Source organism: Macaca nemestrina, chromosome 6 (assembly GCF_043159975.1).
Source record: "Macaca nemestrina isolate mMacNem1 chromosome 6, mMacNem.hap1, whole genome shotgun sequence".
In the NCBI taxonomy this organism is placed as follows: Eukaryota; Metazoa; Chordata; class Mammalia; order Primates; family Cercopithecidae; genus Macaca; species Macaca nemestrina.
The window spans coordinates 71,253,467-71,277,363 of NC_092130.1; the positions used below are offsets into that span (position 1 = coordinate 71,253,467).

Sequence of the window (23,897 nt, forward strand, 5' to 3'; positions counted from 1 at the left end):
TGGAACCCAGTACCATCAGCCTTGGGCATAATCACAAGTTTGACCTAAGTGTGTGGGCCAGTTCACACCGACCACCACATTTGGGGAGTTTGAAAAAGCGTTTCATTTAGACTCAGTTTTTAATTGAAGGGGCAACCATTTATGCTGTTAATAGAAGCTAGTTCTTACATGTATGTATGTGTGTGTGTGTGTGTGTGTTTTTTTTTTTTAAACAAGCAGTATCACCATTTGCCTGAAGAAATCGGCTAGAAGGGGGAGTGTGAAACGAAGTGTAGGACTTCAAACACCAAAAGAACTCCAGGATTTCAGAGATGCTATTCATTCATCTTGGGGAATGGGATTTCAGTCTGATAGCCAACCTTCTTTGGTGATGAATGCACCTGGTCCTAATTAATTGAAGTCAGTGAAAGCACATGTTGTCTAGGAGACTGTGCCAGATATCAAACCTGCTGGAGCAGAGGATGCAACTCCAGACAGACAATTAAGAGCTATGGTGAAAATGAATTCACCAAGGGCCCAGAAGCACACAGCTCTGGGTAGGGTGCTGTGGAAGCAGGAGGGTCAAGAGGATTGTATGGATTCACTTTGTCTATCCTAAGCAGCTTGTGGCCTACCCCTCAAACAGTAAACACATGTGTTTTTGAGAAGCAGTGGAGGTTGACTCTTCTAATCCAAGCTCAGGGATGAGGAGGGGGCTTGCTTTAATGCAAGGGAAGTGTATGTTGCCCAAAATCCATGTAAACAACAGCCGGCAGTTTCAGGAAGGTTACTGATTTGCTGACTGAAGGGTACCTAGAAGTTGGGCGATGGCTCTGTGACCAGCTCAGTCCTGTACGGGACGGGCAAGGATACACATCTGAACTGCTCTAGGGTAGCAGGTTTCAGCCTCTGTTTCCAAACAGCTCTCAGCCATCTTTCTCCCTCAACTCCTTGTGTTATGTCAAATCTTGTTATGAAAAGGAAAAAAAAAACACACAAAAAATCCCAAAAGTAAAACACACAAATCCAGGCAAACAGCCAATCCACCCAGAGAACCGGGACTTGAGCTACATTACCATTTTGATTTCTAAACAGGAAGCAGTGATTGGACTGTAAACAACACACACCCATTATCATCAGAACTCATAAGCTTAATTGCAGAGAAACTGAAAGCTAATAATTTTTATGCACTGTTACATCCCTAGGAGGCCAGTTACCATGGAAATCTTGCCTGCCTTTTCTTCCACTTGGAGCATATTTATATGGACAAGGAAGAGAAATATAAACATGATGGAAAGATTAAATAAGACAAGGCAGTTTGCTACAAATATTTTACATTTATTATAAGAATACAATAAAGAGGTTCTGCAGACACATGAGTGGTAATTGGTCTATTGGAAAAGAAAAGGCAATTCAAAAATGATCTAAGTTTACAAAAAGATGAAATCATGCTTTAAAAATGTAGAAACAATTTAAAAATATCCTACAATGTTAGCCAAAGTTCAAAGTGTATTCTTTTGAATGTAAAAACTAACAAATAAATAAGTGTTAAATACAGATCTGAGTTAAAATGATAAAAGATAGACAACCAACTGCTTTATATATTTAGCTTTCATCCATTTTTCAGACTTGTTTATAAAGCCAGATAAACCCGCCAAAGCCTTGTGTTTTCCACTGAACTTTCCAGAAGAAGCACCCTATTTCCAGTGTTTATCCACTTCACAAATATATTATCTTACAACAACAAAAATGATTAAAGGTGCTTTAGCCTGACATTAAATGGACCATAAATTGGCAAAACACAGCAGTGCTTTGCTCAAAATGCTGCTTGCAGGTGGAATGTCTTGACCAGAAGTGCCTTAGGGCCTCACTCCTACTCCATTATCTCAAACGCATCTATCAAAGGGAAAAGGGAGGAACTTAGAAAAATCATATTTCCACAACCAGTCACTATGAGAGCCCTAGCCTAGCGGGTCACCCACAGTCAAATGGCATGGGCACCATTTGTACATTTTGTCCTGGCTTTCAGTTTGCTTGGGTTCCGGAAGAAGTCAGGGCTGTTGCTGGCACGTTGACAACCTGATTTTATTCTTCCATGTTTTTCCTCTGGGCTTTCCCATATGGTTCTATGTCTACGACTTTATATAGTGTTCCAATCTTTTAGGGCCCTTGCCAGAAGCAGCTAGACAAAACCAAGAAAAAAAAACAAAACCATAACATAAAGCCAGCAGAATCTGCACCACCACCAACCCCCATTCGGATGCTCAATTAGGCCATCTAACTTAATACATTTAAATGTAAATTTATGTAAAATCTATAGGCATCTGACTAAAGAAACTGTTTCAGTGGGAAACCTCAGTGCTCTGTAAAGAATGATGAACAGAAATGGCCCATAAATATGCTCCTGGCCACTGGTCCACACTGACAGTCTGATCACATCACAGGACAGAACTGGGTAGCTGACATTTTGTATAGTCAAGTGAAATGCTCAGCAGGTGTAAGAGTTTCATGTCTTTGGCCACTTTGGTCATGGATTTGAAATAACTGAGACCCCTCTCGACCAGTTCCCCTTTATCTTTGATTTTGATTTGATGCTTAGAATCTATATTGGGGATTGAATTTAGAGTCATAGGATTATAAAATTTACTTGTTATGGGAAATCAGACGAACCTTGTAGAACCAATCTCTTTGACACTAAAGCCAAAAATAGTGAATTCCATTGGAACATGTACATATTCTGTATACTGTACACTGTAGGTACGAGAGGTCTAGAATCTAAGGTGGAATTATGACAAGTTCTCTTCTGTTGGACTGGTCTTCTGATTGTTACTGGAGCAAAGCAGTTCACACTGGCATGGCATGAGATAGACCTCTGTAGCGTCTTATAGTCTAAATACAAGCAACGTACTTTAGGTAAGGAGAAAATATTCAAAGTCCCATCAAGCATGGCTCTGGGCACCTTTCCCTCTGCATTTGCTTGCAACAGTCTGGCATTTAAGAGCAGGCAGGCAAGTTTATTTCTACCAAGTCAAATTATTTGTAAAAGGGAAATTCCTACATAAAAGGGTGTATTTCTTTCTTTCTTTTGGGTTTAAAAATAAAAGCACGGACTGGTGAGCTGGGAAAGACTGCCAGGCCGGTTCTTTTACCTAGGATATCAGTAATACCAGATTCCAGATTCCCTCTCGGCCTCTAAGGCTTTGAATCCAGGTTAGAGATCTGAACCCCCCCTCCCCAAATGGGGGGCATTTAGTTGTTTCTTGAATATTATCCGGGCAACTCAAAGAAGACCCAAAGGTTATACTATTTGACAAGAGCTATATGAAAAATGACTTTGGACTCTCAGTTTTCTCTCCTGCTCAGTTTTTTGCTGCTCCAATGTATGAATTGAGATTTATTTTTAAAGGCCCTCTTAGATTTATCCTGTGTTGCTCAGAACGCTGACATTTCCCATTGATCTCTGTCCTACGCTTTCAAAAGAAGGTCTGATCTTCTGGGATCAGATGAATTGCTTAAGTGGTTACAGTTTTTGCAAGGGTGTTCTAACTGATGACAATGGGGTAAAGTGATATTTCTATTGTCTACTTTGGTTACAGTTTGAATCTGGCTTCTTACCATGTCATTTTAGAATCTGGTTTGGATACTATTTAGAATGTGCTTATTCTGATTCTTAGCAAATAGGAAAATAGGTGTGGTGTTTGGCTTTTCAGGATGAATACTGTTTTGGGGAACTGCAGGGTACAGATTATTTTCATGCAATGGTGCTCTGGGGTCTGTATATCTAGGTAGAATGGCTTATTTTGAACTTAAGGCTTCATATTTGTTGCCCTCTTTTCTGAAGCCTTGGAAAAAACCCTTTAACATTACACAATTGAAATACTTTCAGACATTTGCTGACAAGAGGAGTGTGAAGAAAACAACAAAAGGTATTGGCAATAGAACAGTGGGATGGAAGAACTGAGTATCTCCAGGAGTTTCAGATAAAGCAATTATTGGTAGTGTTTACACATTTCTTTGGTGGGTAGAGGAGGCCACCTGATCAGCTTACTTGGTCAATAGGCTGCCTCCAGGATACCTCCACTCACAGAAATCTTGCTGCGTTAGGAAATCTCTCAGGAGCTTCTACCGATAGCGTTACTCATCTAACAAGTGCCACCTGATCATCCTGTCGCCACATCTAGGACTCCAACCAGTCTTTGAATTCTAACCTGCACCTATCATGGGGCTTCTCATATACTGAGTGTGTAGCTGGCCTTGTTAAGTAGGTGCCTGGGAGTTCCTTAGAAGGGTAGAGGCCCCGAAGCACCTGAGGAGAAACTCTTTGGTTGAGGCCAATTACAGCATTATTCAATATAAGCGGATGATAAAGGCTTTACTATTTTGGTAAAGCAAAATCTTGAAAAGTGAAAGATGAGAAAAGGAAATAGTAATCAGAAGTCAAATACGGGAAAACCTAGCACCTGGTAGTATTCTCTGCACCTCATATGGTAGATGTTCAAGAAAAACTTTCTGAATGAATACAGCTGAGGGGAAACATAACATTCCACTTCCAGCATCAACACTATCACTTAGAACAGTTTATTACTTTGCAGAACACTTGCATCTTGCTGGCCTCAATAATAATTGCCTCAGTAATATTTGAGAAGATAGTTAGAAATTCAGGATTTGTATCTCTTAGAGGGAATTCCAAATGTTCAGTTGTTTTCAGGTTCTTACAAATTTGCTGACAAGAGGGAAGCTAAATCTGTCTTCATGTCACAAACCTGAAAGACATTTTTTTTCTTTACTAAAATAAAAAACAGGAGGTTCACAGCAATTTTCCTGAATGCTGGCTATCCTAGACATACGTGTGCCATTACTCGGCTTGCTACTGCTTAGGGAGAGGGCTGAACCACCGTTATGTCTGAGGCCTCACAGAAAAACAGAGCAAGGGTAATTCTGGTTAAACAATGGTTACCTCCCGAGATTATAGGGAGCATAGGAAAAATTAAACCAATGTCCAATTTGATGCCCTTGAAACAAGTGTTGTAGAGACTTAAGAGGCATGCACTGTTTAAGGACACACAGCAGGAAGCTCCTCAAACCCTTTGGGAGGGTTAGTTTCCCTTATTGTTATTGCCTTTATTGTTGGCTTTGGGTCATTTTACATTGGTGCTTTGTTACTGCCCTTCATTTCCTTTCAACCTTCCTTTCTGGATGTCTCTTTTTGTGTCTTACCTTAGGCACCATGACTAGCTTTAGGGTTTCTAGATTCCTTTCCCTCAAATGTTATTGAAGACAAGGAGCATTGCTACTTGTATTCTTCCATTTCTCTGTTGAATACTATGTTTCCCCACAGTAGCTCTCATCATAGTAAGCTCCCTCTGTGGATAACTCCAGGAGCCATTTAGTCAACGTTAGTCCAAAGGTGAAATAGGGCTGATCTAAGTGTAGTCTCATTTCGGAGACTTTAGCTTCACTGTAACCAAAGATTTCTAATAATGTGTGGATAATCAGTGATCTTAGCTTAAGAAATATTAAATATAACCAATGCAAATGTAAAGAGGCTTTGGGTAGTGTCTTTGAAAAACTGGAATACATATGACCAAATGCATTAGTTGGGAAAATAATGAGTATAAGCATTGCACAGCACACAATCATCTCTGAGCTGGGAATATAACACAGCTTCTAACACAATGAGAGGTATTTGGTTTACTCTTGCTAAGGCCCATACACTGGAGATGACTGCTTTTGCTTTAGTTCTGCTGATCTTTTTTATCTTGCACAGGACAGGATCTGGCCTCGTAGCATGTTCTCCTTAGGCTTCCTAATGCCATTGTCCAAATCTTTGTTTCACTTTAATTTTTCCACACTCTGTGTGGGGGTGCATCATCCTGCCTTGGAATAACTGGTTCCTCCCTCTTTTGCATTTGAATCTGCTGCCTCAGCACCTTATTAAATATACTGAAGCCTATGCTCATTACTTCTATGCAGTTTAAAGTGACTAAGAATCTAGCACATCAGGATTTTTCTGCGACCCAAGAATCTTAGTCCTTATTAGGTGGCTAAGTGATTCCTAATGCCTACACTAAAAGTTCAGCATTTAATCTCTGAATTGGTATGAGGCAGGAGGATGGTTTTTAATGGGGTACTATTTCATTAAATTGAATTATGACTAAGGTATAGTTTATACACCTTCTAGAGGACAGCATTTTTTTAAAAGGGGAATTTTGGGGACTCTTAAGAGTGTAGCAAAATCTCCTTCAAGTAGGTCATTCTTGGTACATGAAATCCTGACTTTTAAAATCAGAGTATCTTCATATGTGGTTTTGGATTCTTCCAAAATATACAGTATTCAGACTTGATGTGAAACTAATCAAAACATAGGAAAATAAATGAAATTAAAACATTTAATGAACATTCTGATATGTATAAGCAAATCAGAGTCATAAAAGAAGTAACACTATTTTGATGGTAAACTTTCACACTAACTTAACAGTATAATGGAAATGTAATATAAACTCATTTTCATATAAAATCTGATTCCATTTAATTAAGATATTAATACCTAAAGAAAACATGTCTTTTCCAATTGTCTGTCTCTCTGCTGCTTATTTTGCACTGTTCTGTTTTGTAGGAGGGTCTGGCTTCTGAAATGCAAAAGCAAGTCTTGCCAGGACTCATAGCACTAACCACAGGCAGCCAATTTTGTTGATAAGAAACATCTAAAATATCAATGATAAAGGGAGTATATGTAAAAAGAAGAGGGCTGAGGCAAACAGCCCTTTTTCAGAAAATGTCAATCTTGAAAAGATGCATGGCCATTAAACAGTGTACACAGAGTGTGCTAAGTAAGGTTTTCAGGTACATTCTTCCATCTGATGACTCACAAGAATTAATTATAAAGTGGTGTGACTGAAATAACCCTGAACAACTGTGACTTATGATTCAGATATTTGTACTGTTACCTTATAATTTATCTGGATTGTTGCATTTTAATTTTTGTTTATCCCACTACAAGGTCCTCAGTGGGTAGCATATGTTGTAACTAAAACACTTTCTTCTTGACATAATCTAACACTAGTATTGTGAAGCCATAGTTATTTTGTGGTACTAGCCAATCTTCAGAAAAGTTATATGGGAAAACTGAATTGAATATAATATAGATACAAAAACCAAATTATGGTTTAAAGGAAATTAAAACTATTTCAATGACAAAATATTTTGTTTTCTTCTCAAAATAATCCTAAAATGAAAAACAACTGTGAAATGTGCACTGAAAATACCCAAAACAATTAGGCTCCTGGTCTACACTTATCTGCTAATAAGATGTTTCAGTAATATTGTATTTGTAATAAAACAGTGAGTTGTGGAAGGAGAATTTTATTGCCCACATTACATTTGGGAGATAAAAGAGAAACATGAGATCTTTCACTGGTGGTCTCCTGGCAGGATGGGCGGAATAAAGCTTCAGTTTCTGAAAGTTTAAATAAAACCTGTCCATTTTATTTTCCCGGAAGAGAAAGAATATGTTGGCTTTGGCCTTAGATTACATGGGATACAAAATTAATTTTAGGTTTCACATGTTGGTAATAAATGTTAATTTAACAGTGAAAGATGTCTTTCCTTGTAAAATGATGGACAACCTAAACTTTCTCATAAAGGCCCGTTAGTGATTCAAGGTGGGAAGACACCAGCGAGAGACAGACTGCTTGTTTACCTCCCCTTATTTTAATAAGTTTAAGGACTTAGGAGAGGAACTATGCAGTAGTGAGATATAACTCTTGAACAATCCATTAACACAAAGATTTGTGACTGGACTAATTACATCCAGACCAGAAGAAATTTTGGTTACAACTCTTTTCTTACTAAACAAATCACAGGATTTTGTACACTTCTGAAGCTTCCTTTCCCTACATCAACTTGCACATTCTGAACAGTATGTGTGTGCTTCTTCGGCATGGATTAGCCTCCTAAAGCACATAATTCCAATAATTACCAGTGACAGAAGGGATGAATAAATTATGCTTCAAGCACAACAAAATTAACAGTGAAAAATTGTTTGCATTAGTTTTTCTTACTGCATGTGCCTATATTAAATTTAATATTCTATATGACTGAGAGATTCCCAATAAGTTATTAATCTTGAACTATACCACTGCCTGCTTTAGGACAAAGAATAAAATGGAATTTAAATGCTACACATGTCATGATGTTTTGAAAAGCCTTTTAAATTTAAGCACAGAGTAATGATGTGAACTGCAAATTGTAACAGACTAGATGAGTGAAATATCAATGCTGTGTTCTTTCTTTACACCAGAATGCCAGGATTAAGCTTTTGATCTTGTTCATAAAACTAAAGCCAAAAACATCATTTTCTCTTCTTGCTAGGAGCTTAGCATGAAGCCACTATGTGATGGGAGGCTGTTTTCTTTAAACAGACAAAGAATATTATAGAGATTCACTTAGAAATACTAAAAAAAAAAAAAAAAAAAAGGTAGGAATATCCCATTTTACTCTTACTTTTGAAGGCTGGTAAGCACTTCTGAGTCTGTGCTTTGATTTACCATAGTATGTGCCATCAAAAGAAAGTTCCCTTTAGTCTGAATGTACTAATCATTAAGTATGTATGAAATTTGCAAGGAGACTGAAATGACAGATACAAGTCACTTTTCTCTTCAGTATTATCTTTCATAATCTAAATTTAAAGTACTGGTGTGAGTTCTGTGCGATGGTACAGGCAGCAAACAGCTGGAGAGGGCAGGAGGAATTTTCTATCCCTAAGCTCTTCCAATGAATGCAGACCAAATAATCACTAAGGTGATGTTTACCAGAACACAGGCCTGAGAACTTATAAAAGGCTTCCAGAACATATTTAGCCCTGAGCATGACCATCTTCTATATATGTATTATCCTGAGAGGCGACTATATACAGATCGTGCAGTTAGTTCCCTAGATAAGAGTTAAGATACAGAATCCTACTTTTAACTGAGTTAGATTTTATCCACATGAGACATCTTCAGCACTAAGCTCGCATACCTGCCAGCTAATGGTAAGAATGTCCAGGGGGCAGTATAAGGGTCAATGAAGGTGGAAGTAGAAATGGGAGGGCTGTCCCTATGTCATCTTTCTCATTAATATTCACCTGACTTCTAGACTGTCTACTTCATTCACATCTGTCTTGCACCTTGGTAGTGTGTGTGTGCACATGCACACACGTGAATGTATTGGTGAACTATTCTGACAGCTCTAAAAACTGGTAGAAATAAAGGAAATTACATTTTGGAATGCCCCCTCTAAGGTGAAGATGCTTAACCGAAAGTATGCTGTTATTTCTGTGGATTTGTGCTTTGCAGTTTCTCTCAAAATTTTTGTTGCCACTAAGAGGACTCTATGAATTCCTGAAACTTTTCTCAGGAGCTTTTTGGTAAATTTAGACCATAAAATAGAATACGTATTATGTGTTTTTAGAATAGAATATGTGAATGTGTGTTTATAAAGACATAACTCTGATAAGGTGGTTTTATATTTTTACTTTACTTTTGATAATCATTCTAGCTGCTCTTTTCTCCAGCCCACCCTCCTGTTCAAACCTGTTTCTTGCTTCACAGTTCTCTATAACATCCTTGAAAGGCAACTGCCTCAACTCTAACTTTAACGATGTTTCATGCATTGTGGTGTGTGTGTTTTTTTTTTAGTAGAGACAGGGTTTCACCATGTAAGCCAGGCTGGTCTTGAACTCCTGACCTCAGGTGATCCGCCCACCTCGGCCTCCCAAAGTAGGGAGGGGGCTGGGCACTGTGGCTCACGCCTGTAATCCCAGGCATGAATCCTCATGCCTGGGATTACAGGCGTGAGCCACAGTGCCCGGCCTATGTGCATTGTTTTCTGATGCCCAAAGGAGGAGGAAAATGACAACCTTACGAATAATGTAGGAGCATGATGATTCTTACATTGGGCTTATACCTGGCAAGAAAGAAAAGAAAAACCTCAGGAGGTCCAAATAATTCCCAATATAAAAATCTGTTTACAAATATAATCTTGCTTTGGCAGAGGAGAAAGCCAGCTGTGGTTGGAATATGTACTGCAAACATGGCATTACCAATACTGTTTATAGCACCAACTGAGTAGGGTCTGTGGCATAGGATGGCAGCCCACAAACTGTGCCTGAAGTAGAAACAAGGTGTGAAAAGGATAAATCTTTTATCCTTCACACACTTAGAAGCCTGTGCTTTTCCATTTGCAATGGCCTGAAATGGTAGGATTGCTATGGTTAGCTAAGAAAGCCCTTGGTAGGACTGCCTATTTCTTTAACAAATTTGCGTTTGACTTTTTACAAGTGGAACATACTTTTAAAACACCCAGTTAATAAAAAAAAATGGTAGAAGACTGTCGAAGGTAATGTGGTATAAATTCATTGTTAATGAGGACAATAACGTTACTCTGCTGGAGGACAGAGTCCTGAAGGCTGGGTTTGGCGCCATCCTGTCACTATGTGAGTTTTTTCTTGATGATAGTGAGCTCTTTGTGAAGTTCACTGAACTTAGGGCGATTTTCAGGTTTATAATCCCAACACTTCATCATGATTTTAAAAATATCCTCTGGACAGTTCTGGGGAGCTGACATCCGGTATCCTGAAGACCCAAGAGAAGGAGAACAGAGAATTTAGAATGGAGATAAGATACAGATGTTCACACAGGGTATTATGCAGTTATTAACTTTTAGTACCTTATGCTGTAGTTATATGGAAACGAAACATCCATTTCTGGGGAAGCTGATTTTTTATTTTCTACAGGTGATGCAGAATTCAATATTACAGAGTTGTAGACTTCAAAGAACATTTTTTATTTGTTCATTTCTCAGAAAGTCTGATGTAAGATACATACAAATGCATAGTTTAGTTGCTCTAAGTATTCACTTTCAGAATTAGATGCCGTGAGCAGTTTTTTTTTTTTTTTTTTTTTTTGAGACGGAGTCTCGCTCTGTCGCCCAGCCCAGGCTGGAGTGCAGTGGCGCAATCTCGGCTCACTGCAAGCTCCGCCTCCCGGGTTCACGCCATTCTCCTGCCTCAGCCTCCTGAGTAGCTGGGACTACAGGCGCCCACAACCGCGCCCGGCTAATTTTTTGTATTTTTAGTAGAGACGGGGTTTCACCGTGGTCTCGATCTCCTGACCTTGTGATCCGCCCGCCTCGGCCTCCCAAAGTGCTGGGATTACAGGCGTGAGCCACCGCGCCCGGCCTGTGAGCAGTTTTAAAAAATCATCTCTACAACCTATGTTTTTCAAGATGAAGAGAAGATGAGGATTTTGTAAATGTGAATTCAATAGGGAAATAAAAATGAATATGAGTCATATTCTTTTACAGTCTGTTGGTTGGCAGTATTTCAGCAGTGCATTGGGTAGTGTGTGAGAGGTAAGAGAACGTAGGAAGGAAGTTAGAAAGGCATCTTCCTACACCCATTTCTCCACCCACGCCCCTCACTGGGGCCCAGACATTAGGGCATTGTATTTTATCACGAGCTTCTTTTTGTCGAGACTGTACACTACACAAGCGCATGCAAGTATGTCACCATTGCTTAGTTATTCCCATCCGTGGTCTAGGAACCCCAAAGGGTTTCTTCAGAAGTGCTACAATGTTGTCACATTCTCAAAAACTTCCTGAAGACTAACTACATTTCAATTTGGAATATTATTTAAAAGGAGGTTTATCTGGCATAGAATACAAGAGTTTGAGAAACACCACCCTATTTCTCTTAACGACAGTGAACAGCACAATCCTGCCAGACAGGGAAAGGGTGGAAGAAAAGCCTATATACCTCTCTCTTGCATTGGAATCCTTTAAACGGTTTGGATATGTAAGTAAAGAGCAGAGATGTTAGATAAATCTGCTTCTGAACCCCAGAGATGGTCTCATAACACAGCCAAACAGTATTTAACACCCCCCTCTCCTCAAGCAGACACACTGTAAGCACCGCCTACCCCTGGGGCTGGACATGAACACTAACAATGAAGGTATTTGGCTCACCTCTTTCTACTTGCTCTCTTGCTTGTTGATTTGTCATTCCAGGGTACGGACAAACCCCTAAGCTGAAGGTCTCCCAGAGAAGGATGCCAAAGCTCCACACATCACTCTCCGAACTGTATCTCCCTGGAAGGAGAACAACAACCACAACCAAGTGAGGCACAGTAGACAAGTAAGCGACCCTTCCTGTTATGTATGTCTGTGTCAGTCACGCACCACATAATGTTTGGTCAATGATGGAGCACATATATGACAATGGTCCTATTATAATGGAGCTGAAAAATTCCTATTGCCTAGTGATGTGGTAGCCATGGTAATGTCATATAACACATTACCTTTTCTATGTCTAGATACACAAAAACTTACCATTGCATTAAAATGACCTGTAGTATTCAATACAGTAACATGCTATACAGGTTTGTAGCCTAGATATGTAGTAGGCTATATCATCTAGGTTTCTGTAAGTAAACCCTATGATCATGGAATGATGAAACTGCCTAATGACGCATTTCTCAGAGTGTATCCCTAAGCGATACGTGACTGTATTTAAACTTACCAAAGGAGGTTGATATGCAGTCTTCCTATTCTCTTTACTGGTTTTATATTCCAGGTCTAGTAATATTACCAATTAAATAAATGTTCTTCAGGCTGCTAGTTTAATCAAACCAGCTTCCAAATCACTCTCCCTCCCCTCAAGAATTAATATTCAGCCAGTGTGCAAGCTTACTTTCCCTGTGATATCTGAGTATCTGAATGAGATAGATGGTTTATACAAAAAAGATATATGCTTTTACGTATCAATCCTAGGAGATTAACCAAGTTGGATTCCTGCAATTTTGTCTTACGCTGCTTCGTTTTCTTTCCATTAAAATTACAAACAAACGTAAAGCAATGAGGCAAGTTTCTTCACTTCTCACTCATTGCTGTTTACAGAGGTTCTTATACGCTTAAAGGCCTCATTTTCTCCACTGATAGTTTCATTGACGAAAAATATTTTTGTGTGTTTTAAACAGTAGAAATTAACATAGCTGGCTAATAAAAACGTCTTTAAATTACATGGTGCCCTGTTTTACTGAGCTACATGAGCTTAGCTCTTAGAATGTTTTTGATAGTCTCCTAGAGAAGCACAGGGATACAAACCAGCACAAGGTATCTTCTAATCAACGAGGGGAAGTGGATCAGTCTTTTCCAATCTCCAGCCTCTCCAAGAAGCGAGTTTCCAAGATGTTCCCAACATATTTGTATTTTTCACTTACTTCTTTTACATATACTATCATAACTAAACTCCATTTACAGTGGTGTTAAAGATTTCTTAAATTATTTCATTTTCTATCCCTCAGGTAGTTTCCTGTCTTAACTCCGCCACTGCAGGATTTATAAATGCTCCTCCTCCAAAACTGTGAAGTTACTTTAAAATAGGATGGCCTTTCTTAAAAAAAAAAAAAAAAAAAGGTACTTAGTGAAAACAAAAGTATGCCTGCCATAATAACGGCTCTGACATCAGAGTGGGGTTGTACTAACTGATTATCAGCTCCGGCTGTGTGAATTAGCTTCCTTCTTAGTAGACAGTAATTATGGACATTCTTGGGAGGAAGATTAATTTTCTTGTCTGCCTATCAACTCGTTTCATGCTTGGCATTCAGTAATTTAATACTTTTAATGAAAGTCATTCTATGGCTACAAGTTAAGACTAATTCTTTAAGAAAATGTCGGTTATACAGACTTGTATCTTATTTTGTAAGGTATCTGGGCAGAGATCAATAAAGACATATATTACATATAAACCAAGATCACACTTCAGATGTGAAAGTTTATAACCTAGCTCTTAAACCTGGATCTTTGAACCTGGTTTTGTTGGGTAATTTTAACAGACCAAGAGTAACTTACAATTGTATAGAATTTTGCTACTTTTCTATGTCTCATTTGATCTTCACAATACTCTATAGGGAAAAGGTCCTATCGTTCTTATCTTACAAATTAGGAAATTACGTAGAGTAGTAGATGGCTTGCCAGGGTCATGCAACTAATGGCATAACTGGTTGGGAAATCTGCTCACTAAAAATTCTGCCTCCCTCCCATTTCACAGTACTTAGTTACATCATGCTAATATAACTAATTAGAGGATATATCAGCTCCAAATACCCAGGTGACAAAAGGAAAATTTCTGTTCAATAATTGATGATAAATAGATGATTTCTTAGTTGGAGATCAGTATTCTATTTTCCCTTTATAAAAACAGTACCTTTGGTGACAGCTGTCAATAAGGATGGTAGCAATACATGCCAAATAGGCTTTGAGTATTCTACCATTTTGTATTTAAAAAAAAAAAAAGTATATGAGAGAGACATATACAAAAAGATTTCTCAGCCATTTATGAGAAAAGTATGAGACTGTATCAAGAGTATTTTCATCTAGGAAGGACAATGATCTGGCTAGCAATAGGGCTGGGAAGGCCCTTTAGTATTGCTTTTTTTTTTAAAGCCAAATATACAAAAACAACACTTATGATAAAGCAGTGACAACAGGTTTAATTCTATGTCCCACTCCCCACTTTTCTTGAGACAGGGTCTCACTCTGTTGCCCAGGCTGGAGTATAGTGGCATGATCATGGCTCTATGGCCCTAAGTTTCAGAGAGGTTCCTTGGACTGGAGGTTTCTTTCATCTACCCCAACCCCATACCACATGGGAGACTTGAGTGTTTCACCCATTCTGAGACAAGAGTGAAGAAAGAGTATATACTACTTTCACATATGAAAGAAGTATTGGATTGGGCACGGTGGCTCACGCCTGTAATCCCAGCACCTTGGGAGGCTGAGGCGGGTGGATCACCTGAGGTCAGGAGTTTGAGACCAGCCTGACCAATACAGTGAAACCCTGTCTCTACTAAAAGTACAAAAATTAGCTGGGTGTGGTGGCGGGCACCTGTAGTCCCAGCTACTGGGGAGGCTGAGACAGGAGAATTGCTTGAACCCAGAAGGCAGAGGTTGCAGTGAGCTTAGATCGCACTGCTGCACTCCAGCCTGGGAGACAGCAAAACCCCATCTCAGAAAAAAAAAAAAAAAAACCACACTAGAATTTAGAGTCAATCTTCAGTAATTTTAGTCTGTGGAAACTAAACTTCTCTGGGTTGCTAGAAGAAGGCCTGTAGAGTCTTTCAGGAGCTCTCTCATTGGACTGGGCAATAAATACTACAAACGTCTCCTATATCAAAATCTCTCCTTCCTTGTCATCTAAATTGTTCTATGTTTTATAAAATTTACTAAAGGCTACTACAAAAAGTCCCTCACTATAGATCAAGGATCTTCAGAGACTGGGCGCAGTGGCTCATGCCTGCAGTCCCAGCTACTCCAGAGGCCGAGGTGGGAGGATCGCTTGAGCCCTGGAGGTTGAGGCCGCAGTGAGCCATGATTACGCTGTCGCACTCCATCCTGGGTGACAAAGTAAGACCCTGTCTCAATTTTAAAAACTCCTTAGACTTGTCCTTATTACTTAAAATGCTTTAGGTCTGGCTGTTAGATATATCCAGAATTGAAACTTTAATTTGTAAATACAACACTTTAGTCAGCTTGAAATTCAAAAAATACACTGTGATCAAGAGGCAGAATTTTACTTGGCAAAACTGTTTAAGAGTAAGAGGACTTCTAAAGGCTATATAACACAGAAAATCTGGCAAACAGAGTTAAGAGCAAATTCTAGAGTTGGATTTTACTGGTAAGACTTTAAGGACTCCGAAACCCAGTTACAGCTTCCTTAGTGCTTGAAATGTTTTGTCATCTAACAAAAACCTTTGTGTAAATATGAGTATTATAATCTTTTATCCTGTGATCATTCCCCTTAGTAATATAATCTGACCCTAGAGTTAATAATAAAAATCACCGCAGAGAGGAATCACTATGGAAAACAGCAGGTCTGCCATTTTCTCTAGATTCTAAGGAAGAGTGGAACTGGCTTGCAGTCACTAGAAAGCTCGTAAGAACCTCTCTTGCTGACATACTGAAAGACAAACTAAGAGTGAGGGTTAGTATCTGTGGTAGCTGGGTCAGCCCCAATCAACTTCCAAACCAATTCCATTAAAAACTTTATCTGGAAAACATTTGGTGGTTCCTCAAAAAGTTAAATGTAAAATTATCATGACTTCTAGTAAATACACAGAATAACTGAAAACTGCCCAAATATACAAAAATGGATAAATAAATGGTTGTATATCCATACAGTGAATTATTCAGTCCTAAAAAGGAACGAAGTACTGATACATGATACGACATGGATGAACCTCAAAAATCTTATGCTAAGTAAAATAAGCCAAGACACAAGATATCACATATTATATAATTCCATTTGTATGAAATTCCCAGAAGAGCTAAATCCACAGAAATAAAAGGCAGATTGGTGGCTACTAGGGGGCGAGAGGATGGAAGAAATGAGGGGAGAAGGCAGATTGGTGGCTACTAGGGGGCGAGAGGATGGAAGAAATGAGGGGAGAATGCTTACTGGGGACAGGGTTTTATTTTGGAATGATGAAAATGTTTTGAAACTAGAGGTACTGGTTATACAACATTGTCGGTTGTACTAAATGCCAATGATTGTTCACTTTAAAGTAATTAACTTTACGGTATGTGAATTTCACCTCAATTTTTTTAAAAAAGCTTTCTCTAATTTAGGAATTAAATTAAGGCATTAAAAATGCTTTACAAATTAGTTCCCATAATGAGGTAATATTTCATTTTAAATCAACAAAGAATCATTTTACGTTTTTATTCAAAACATACCATACCCACTCACCAAGCCATGGCTTATATGCTGCTTCCCTCAATGAAAATGTAATTTCTAATTTCACTTAAAGCACACTCTTTTTTTTTTTTTCTCTTAAATTCTTGAGTTGTCATTCATCTTGTTATGGCCCATTTCATCCCAACCACAGATAATGCAAGTTATATTTATTTCCAATTACAATGACACATAAAAATTCAAGTGAAAAAAATCCCTGCTGTTTTAAAATATAATTCCCATCTCCTTCTTTGCTCAAGATTTATATCAGTTCCACAGACTGAGATACTAAGAAACCACGTCAATTTCAGAGTGAGAAACTACAGAACTGATTGACTTAATATTTTAGGAACCTAACATTAGATGAGGTTATTGGACCAATTATAAGACATTTGAAAGAAATGATCCAGAGCCACAGCAACACTTACTCTGTGTATAATCTATTACAAAGTCATTTTTTGGTATTAAAAACCTTCTCAGATGTACAGTCATATTTAAAAGTACTTATATCTACCTTTTTAATATAGCAATATTACATATAGAAATCTAATCAATAATTTCAACAAATTAAAAGGTATGAAATTCACTCATTTGTGTTGATCCTTAAATCATTCTAACTTGCATTCTGTGCTACCCCTGTAAATTTTGCTTGTGAATGTTTTGTGCTGATGCCATTCATTTTTACCACCAAGAAAAAAAAAGTGGTCTATTCTTACCATAATTAAGAGCTTCTGGTGCTGTCCATTTAATGGGAATTTGCTTTAAGCCAGAAGATGAATACACTCCACCATCCTCTTGACGAGACATTCCAAAGTCACTGATTTTCAGAACATTATTTTCACCCACCAGGCAGTTTCTTGCAGCAAGGTCCCTAGGTTACAATGAGACATAGAAAATGCCTATTAAAATAAATTGAAAGCCACTTTCACATTCATGATTTCCACACTTTGCATTTTTACATTTGCAATGTATTTATAATAAGGTTAAGAATGCTTGTGATTTACCAGTCCTCCTCATCTTTTCTGTCCTAGGTGAAAAACATCCATGAGAACATATGCATATGGAATAGGTCACATGCTAGTTTTCTAGGTACCACATATATTTCCATTTAAATAGAAAAACACTGATTCTAGCTTTAAAAGAGAAAATTACAGAGGAGAGGCTAAGCAAACTTGGCATTACTTCTCCTTTGGCTTTCCTAGAGCAGTACTGTCCAATAAAGGAGCCATCTGCCACATGTGCTACTGGACATCTGCAATGTGGTTAGTGTGACCAAGAAACGGAATTTTTCATTTTATATACTTTTAGTTAATTACATTTAAATAGCTGCATGTGCCTAGCAGATACTGAGTAGACTCTGGTAGACAATTCTTAGGGCTTCCCAAAGGTTGGAAAGTGGCTGAGGTACCAGAGAGGTTGGCAACTCTTTTTCTGCTGCATCTGGCCCTGTCTCTCTCTCATCCACCTCATCTTGTCCAGTCTCCCTATCACTTACTATATCCCAGCCATACTGGGCTTCTTTTTGTCCCCAAATGCAGGACAAGTCCCCTAAATGAGGCAAGCTTGTTGCACTGTATACCTTTTGCACTCTAGTGTTCCCCTTTGCCTCCAGTGTTCTTCCAGTTTTGCATAGCTGGCTCCTCTTCATTCATTCTTAGCCCAAACATTCTCTCTTCAGAGAGTTCTTTCCTGACCACTCTAATCTTCCAAAGTCTTTCTTTGGGGAGGACATTCAATAACCAAATTCATATACAGCCATCCCTTGGGATCCATGATTGGTTCCAGGACCCCCCTCAGATACCAAAATCCAAGGATGCTCAAATCCCTGATATAAAATGGTGTAGATTTGCCATATGCACATGCTCCTGTATACTTTAAATCTCCTGTATACTTTAGATCATCTCTAGATTACTTATAATACATTGTAAATGCTATGTAATAGTTGTTGGAAGTCTATATATGTTTAGTACAGACACAACCATCTATTTTAAAAAAAACTCTCTCTGGATGGTTGAATCCACAGATGTGGAACTTACGGTTACAGTCATATATAAAAAGAATTACATATAACCAAGTGGAGCTTGTCCTAGTAACACAAGGTTGGTTTAACATTTTAAAAGTAATCAGTGTTATTCACTAGAGTAACAGAATATAGGAGGGAAAAACTTGATAATTCCAACTGATGCAGAAAAAGCAATGGACAAAAATTCAAACCCACTGATAAAACTCAACAATCTAGAAATACTAAGGAATTTATTTAACCTGACAAAGGGCATATACAAACAGTTAAATCTCTAACATTACACACTTAAATGGTGAAAGGCTAAATTGTTTTCTATTGAGGTCAAAGCAAGGATACCTGTTTTCACCAGTTCTAGTCAAAGGGATCTCTTGGAAATAATTTTACTTCTTTTCTGATATCTGCCTCTCAGTTTTTCATGTGTTCCCTTATGTCATTTTCAATTTGAAAATGTGATGTTTTTTACATAGAAAATCTTTGGGAATGTTTATAACAAGAACTAGAATTAATGAATTTTACAAGGTTGCAAAAATACACAAAGTATTCTTGTAAGCAGCAAACAATTGGAAAATAAATTCCATTTACAGTAGTACCAATAAGGCAAATACCTAAAAATAAATCTAACAAAAGACAAGTCCTTTATACTTCAAACTACAAAACTTCACTGAAAAAAATCATAAATATGTGAATATTAATATGGCAATTCTTCCCAAATTAATGTATAGATTTAATGCACTCACAACCAAAAATTCTGGCTGATGTGCTGTAGAACTAGATAAATGGAGTCTAAAATGTATATGGAAATGATGGGTTCTACAATAAAGTAATTTTAAGAAAGGTGTACAAAGTTGTAGGACTTACCTAACCTGATTTCAAATTCCACTAGAAAGCTATAGTTCTCAATAGAGTTTAGCATTGGTAGAAATGTTTATAGCTCAATTGAATAGAACAGAGAGGATCTACAAATACACCCACATATGTATAATCAACTAATTTTTTTGGCAGAGGTACAATGGCAAGGTAGTATGCACCTCCCAACTCTAGTCAGTGGGCCAAATGCCATCACCCTTGGTCAGAATGAATTTTTAGTCACTGCAATGCTTTAGTCATGTACAGGATTTCATTGTTAGTACTTTCTTTAGAGTAATATCTATGTTTTATAGCTACATACACTTCTGTTGTCATAACTGTCTTCATTGCACCACCAGTTTCGAGATTTGTTCTCTGAAATGAGGATTACAGTTCTATGAGAGGCCAATCTAAAACTAATTTAGAGATATCTCAATTCAGTGTAAATAAAATTTCAATACCATTTACAGAAAATGCTTTTTCCTTTGGGCTGCATTTAGTTCAAGTGAGTGGAAATGGGATCTTTTTGAGATAATCTATGCATTAAATAAAACCTTAGGCCTTTATGCCATAAGCATGCACTGTATACTCAGTTTGCCAAATATTCTAATAAGTATTAAAGGAGACAGAATAAAGGATATGGTGTCTGGGCTAAGAAGCCAACAATCTAATTTGGGAGATAAGGCAATCACACACCTTTCTTCCTCCTTTCCTCTCTATTCTCTTCTTTATTAAGCCTACTATTGTCCAGTACTGAGTCACACTTTGGGAGACACACTAGTACTCCCAGCCTCTTCACACATAAAACTGCCAGAGAACAATCAGTGTGAACCTGTGTGTTACAGACTGCAAATCCTACAGGAATTCAGAGGTGAGAAATCTCATAATAGGCTGGTGTTGTCATTCACCCGAGGTATCAGAGATAGCCATATCTCACCACAGGCAGAGGGATATAACAGCAAATGCTGCTCACTGCTAAAAGGAGATGGAAATGTTCCACTTATGTGTGCCTAGTAATCTTATTTGAAGATTCAAACTTCTGAGTGTGTACCAGAGGTGTCCTCCAACTCATACATAATATGAGACAGGCTAATTAAGGATTAAATAAGAACAGAGAGCAGTTACAGGAACGCCAAGGCCAGCAGGCAATGGAGATGAGTAAATTTTCTTCACTGTCTAGAAAGCACAATGGTGCACATCTTGTTCTGTGGCTACGTTCACTCTTAGAGCATGCCCTGCAGTAAGCCAGGAATCACCATGAGGCTGAGCCAGTGTTCTCCTTTGCAATGCTATTTTGCCCCAAGCATTGTTTACTCGCTACTATGATTCTACAAAGTCGGGATTTATTCCTCATGTAAAAAACGAGTTAGAGAAATATTTGCTTTTTTTTTTTTTTTTAAAATAAAAACTATTCCCACTGGGTTTGGATAATACTGAGCCACAAATAACTACTAGCACTTATGAGGAGAAAACCTCTTTAAGGCCCTGGAGTTTCCTGATTCTGGCTGAAACATGGCATAAAACCAACAACCCAGGGAGTGAGGAATAAATGAAGCATACTTCATTTGCTCTACTATATTCTGACAAAAAGGGGAGAATTATCTTATACAAAATGTATTTAGGTAGTTAGCTGCAAGCATATTTGGGGCACACTGCAGTAGTTAAATGCACCAACTTTTAAAAATATATGAATTACATTATTTTCTAATTTTTATATCACTTATACACAGATACATGTTCTTTAAAAATTTAAACACAAAAAATGTGACCAAACGTTTCCCATCAGACTTTGCCAATTCCATTTGACTTACTGATATAAATTTAGATACATTCTTATTATATAAACTTTGTACCACATGTATATATTTGTTTACAAAGCTGACTAATTGTACAGTTCTTGTTCTGACATTTATTCTAATATCATTTGATGTCCTTCAGAAAATGTTAATAATTTCCTCCATGCAGGCCAAGTGTACTGCTTGGCAGATTTATTTACTTTTTTGTTGTTGTTGACAATTGCGAGTATATGGTTCTGTTACTTCTTTCCCCTATTATTCTTAGTTGACATATAATAATTGTACATATTTATGGGACAGTGATATTTTGATACGTGTAAAAAATATGTAATGATCAAATCAGGGTAATTAGCATATCTATAATCTCAAACATTTATCATTTGTGTCACGAACAGTGAAATCTTCCCTTCTGGCTTCTTGAGAATATAGAATAAATTAACTTTATTCATTCTACACTGCTGCAGAACACCAGAACTCTTTCTATCTAGCTATAATTTTGGTATCTACTAACCCAATCTCTTTCCATCCTCCCCACCTCTCTACCCTTCCCAGTTCCTGTACCTTACAATTCTACTCTCTTCCTCCACAAGCTTGATTTTTTTTAGCTCCCACATGAGTGACAACATGCAGTATTTATCTTTCTATGCCTGACTTATTTTGCTTAACATGATGTACTCCAGGCTTATCCATGTTGCTGCAAATGACAGGATTTCATTCTTTTTAAACAGGTAAACAGTATTCCATCGTGTATGTATACACACCACATTTTCTTTGTTGATGGACATTTAGGTTGATTCCTTATCTTTCCTATTGTGAAGAATGCTTTAATAAATATACATATCCCTTTGATATACTGAGTTTCTTTCCTTTGGACAAATCTGCTGGATCATATGTTCTACTCTTAGTTTTTTTTAAGAAACTTCCCCACTGTTTTCCATAATATGTATATTAATTGACATTCCCAGCAACAGTATAAGAGCTTCTTTTCTCTGCATCCTTGCCAGCATTTGATATTTGTCTTTTGTCTTTTTTTTTTTTTTTTTTTTTTTTGAGATGGAATCTTGCTCTGTCGCCCGGGCTGGAGTGCAGTGGCACGATGTCGGCTCACTGCAGCCTCCATCTCCCACATTCATGTGATTCTCCTGCCTTGGCCTCCCGAAGTGCTGGAATTGCAGGCATGAGATGCTGCATCTGGTGTTATTTGTCTTTTGATGATAGCCATTCTAACTGGGGTGAAATGATATCTCACTGTGGTTTTGATTTGCATTTCCCTAATGATTAGTGTTGAGCTGTTTGAATTTCTTGGATATTCTAGATTTTAGTCCCTTGTCAGATGAACAGTTTGCAAATATTTTCTCCCATTCTACAGGTTGTCTCTTCACTATGCTGATTGTTTCCTTTGCTGTGCAGAAGCTTTTTAATTTAATATAGTCCCATTTGTCTATTTTTGTTTTAGTTGCCTGTGCTTTTGAAGTCATGTTAGCTATAAAACCTTTGCCTAGACCAGTGTCCTGAAGCATTTCTCCTGTTTTCTGAAGCAGTTTTATAGTTTCAGGTCTTATGTTAAGTCTTCAATCCATTTTTATACATGGTAAAAGCATCAACTTTTTAGTATTATATCGCTTATTAGCTCTTGGAGGTTTGGAAATTTACTTACTCTTAGCTTTAGTTTTCTCATTTGTGAAATGGGGATAATAATTGTACCTACAACATGAGGTTTTTGTGAGAATTAAATATGTAAACCACTTAAACAGAAAGTAGTCAGTGTCAATAAATGTTAGTCACATACAGATATAAAACTGTAAGTTCATCATAGGAAGACTTGAATTTAGCCTCAGAAACAATGCATCAGGAAATCTGCCTCCTTCCGGTTTCTGATTAGATTCAACTATTTGATAATTTTCTCATCATATGAATATAAAAGACAGTCAGTTTAGTTCTCCTAAAACCAACGTAAATAGTATTTTACTGTATGCCGGGTACTATTTGAAGCACTTTTCATATGTTAAGTCACTCAGAAATTACTGTACTTATGATCTCCATTCCTATAGATGATAAAACCGAAGCCCAGGAAGCTAATCAACTTGCCCAAGGTCACAAAGCTAGTAAGTGGAGGAAAGCAGACATTGAATCCCAGCAACACAGCTCCAGAGTCTGTAATTTTAGCCACTTACTATAATGCTTCTCAATATAGCTAATAATTCTCTTTCAGAATGTAATCAAATGACACACACCTTAACCCATGGCCAATGGCTATAACTTCTGAATTTTAAGTAAGAGGCAAAATGGATGACCTTTAGGAAAGGAGGTGACACTTCAAACTCCCTCCCTGTCCCCTAAAAAACAACAAAACAAACAGCCTATATATACACATATAAAAATCTGTTTTCTAATAAGCAGCCAAATGTCACCAACTGCTTTGAAACAATATATGAGTGTCCTGATGAAGGAGAGTAGGACTGCCTGTTTCTTGCAAAATTTTGCA

General features: G+C 37.7%; 1 protein-coding gene across 13 annotated transcripts in view; it reads right to left on the reverse strand.

Moving 5' to 3' along the window:
- Window positions 1-1,280: 1,280 nt before the first annotated feature.
- Window positions 1,281-23,897, reverse strand: part of LOC105471095 (FER tyrosine kinase) — a 692,543-nt gene continuing 669,926 nt past the window's right edge. For 9 of the 13 annotated variants that reach the window (XM_071098637.1, XM_071098635.1, XM_071098636.1 and 6 more), the window contains 3 exons: window positions 17,464-17,618; window positions 11,983-12,105; window positions 9,814-10,592 (listed from right to left, as the gene is read on the reverse strand). In XM_071098637.1, the coding sequence (XP_070954738.1) occupies window positions 10,450-10,592; window positions 11,983-12,105; window positions 17,464-17,618 (421 nt within the window). In that variant the 3' untranslated portion in view covers window positions 9,814-10,449. Of the gene's footprint in view, window positions 10,593-11,982; window positions 12,106-17,463; window positions 17,619-23,897 lie in introns of all 13 variants that reach the window. The other 4 variants (XM_071098641.1, XM_011723467.3, XM_024789505.2 and 1 more) reach the window with 3 other exon arrangements.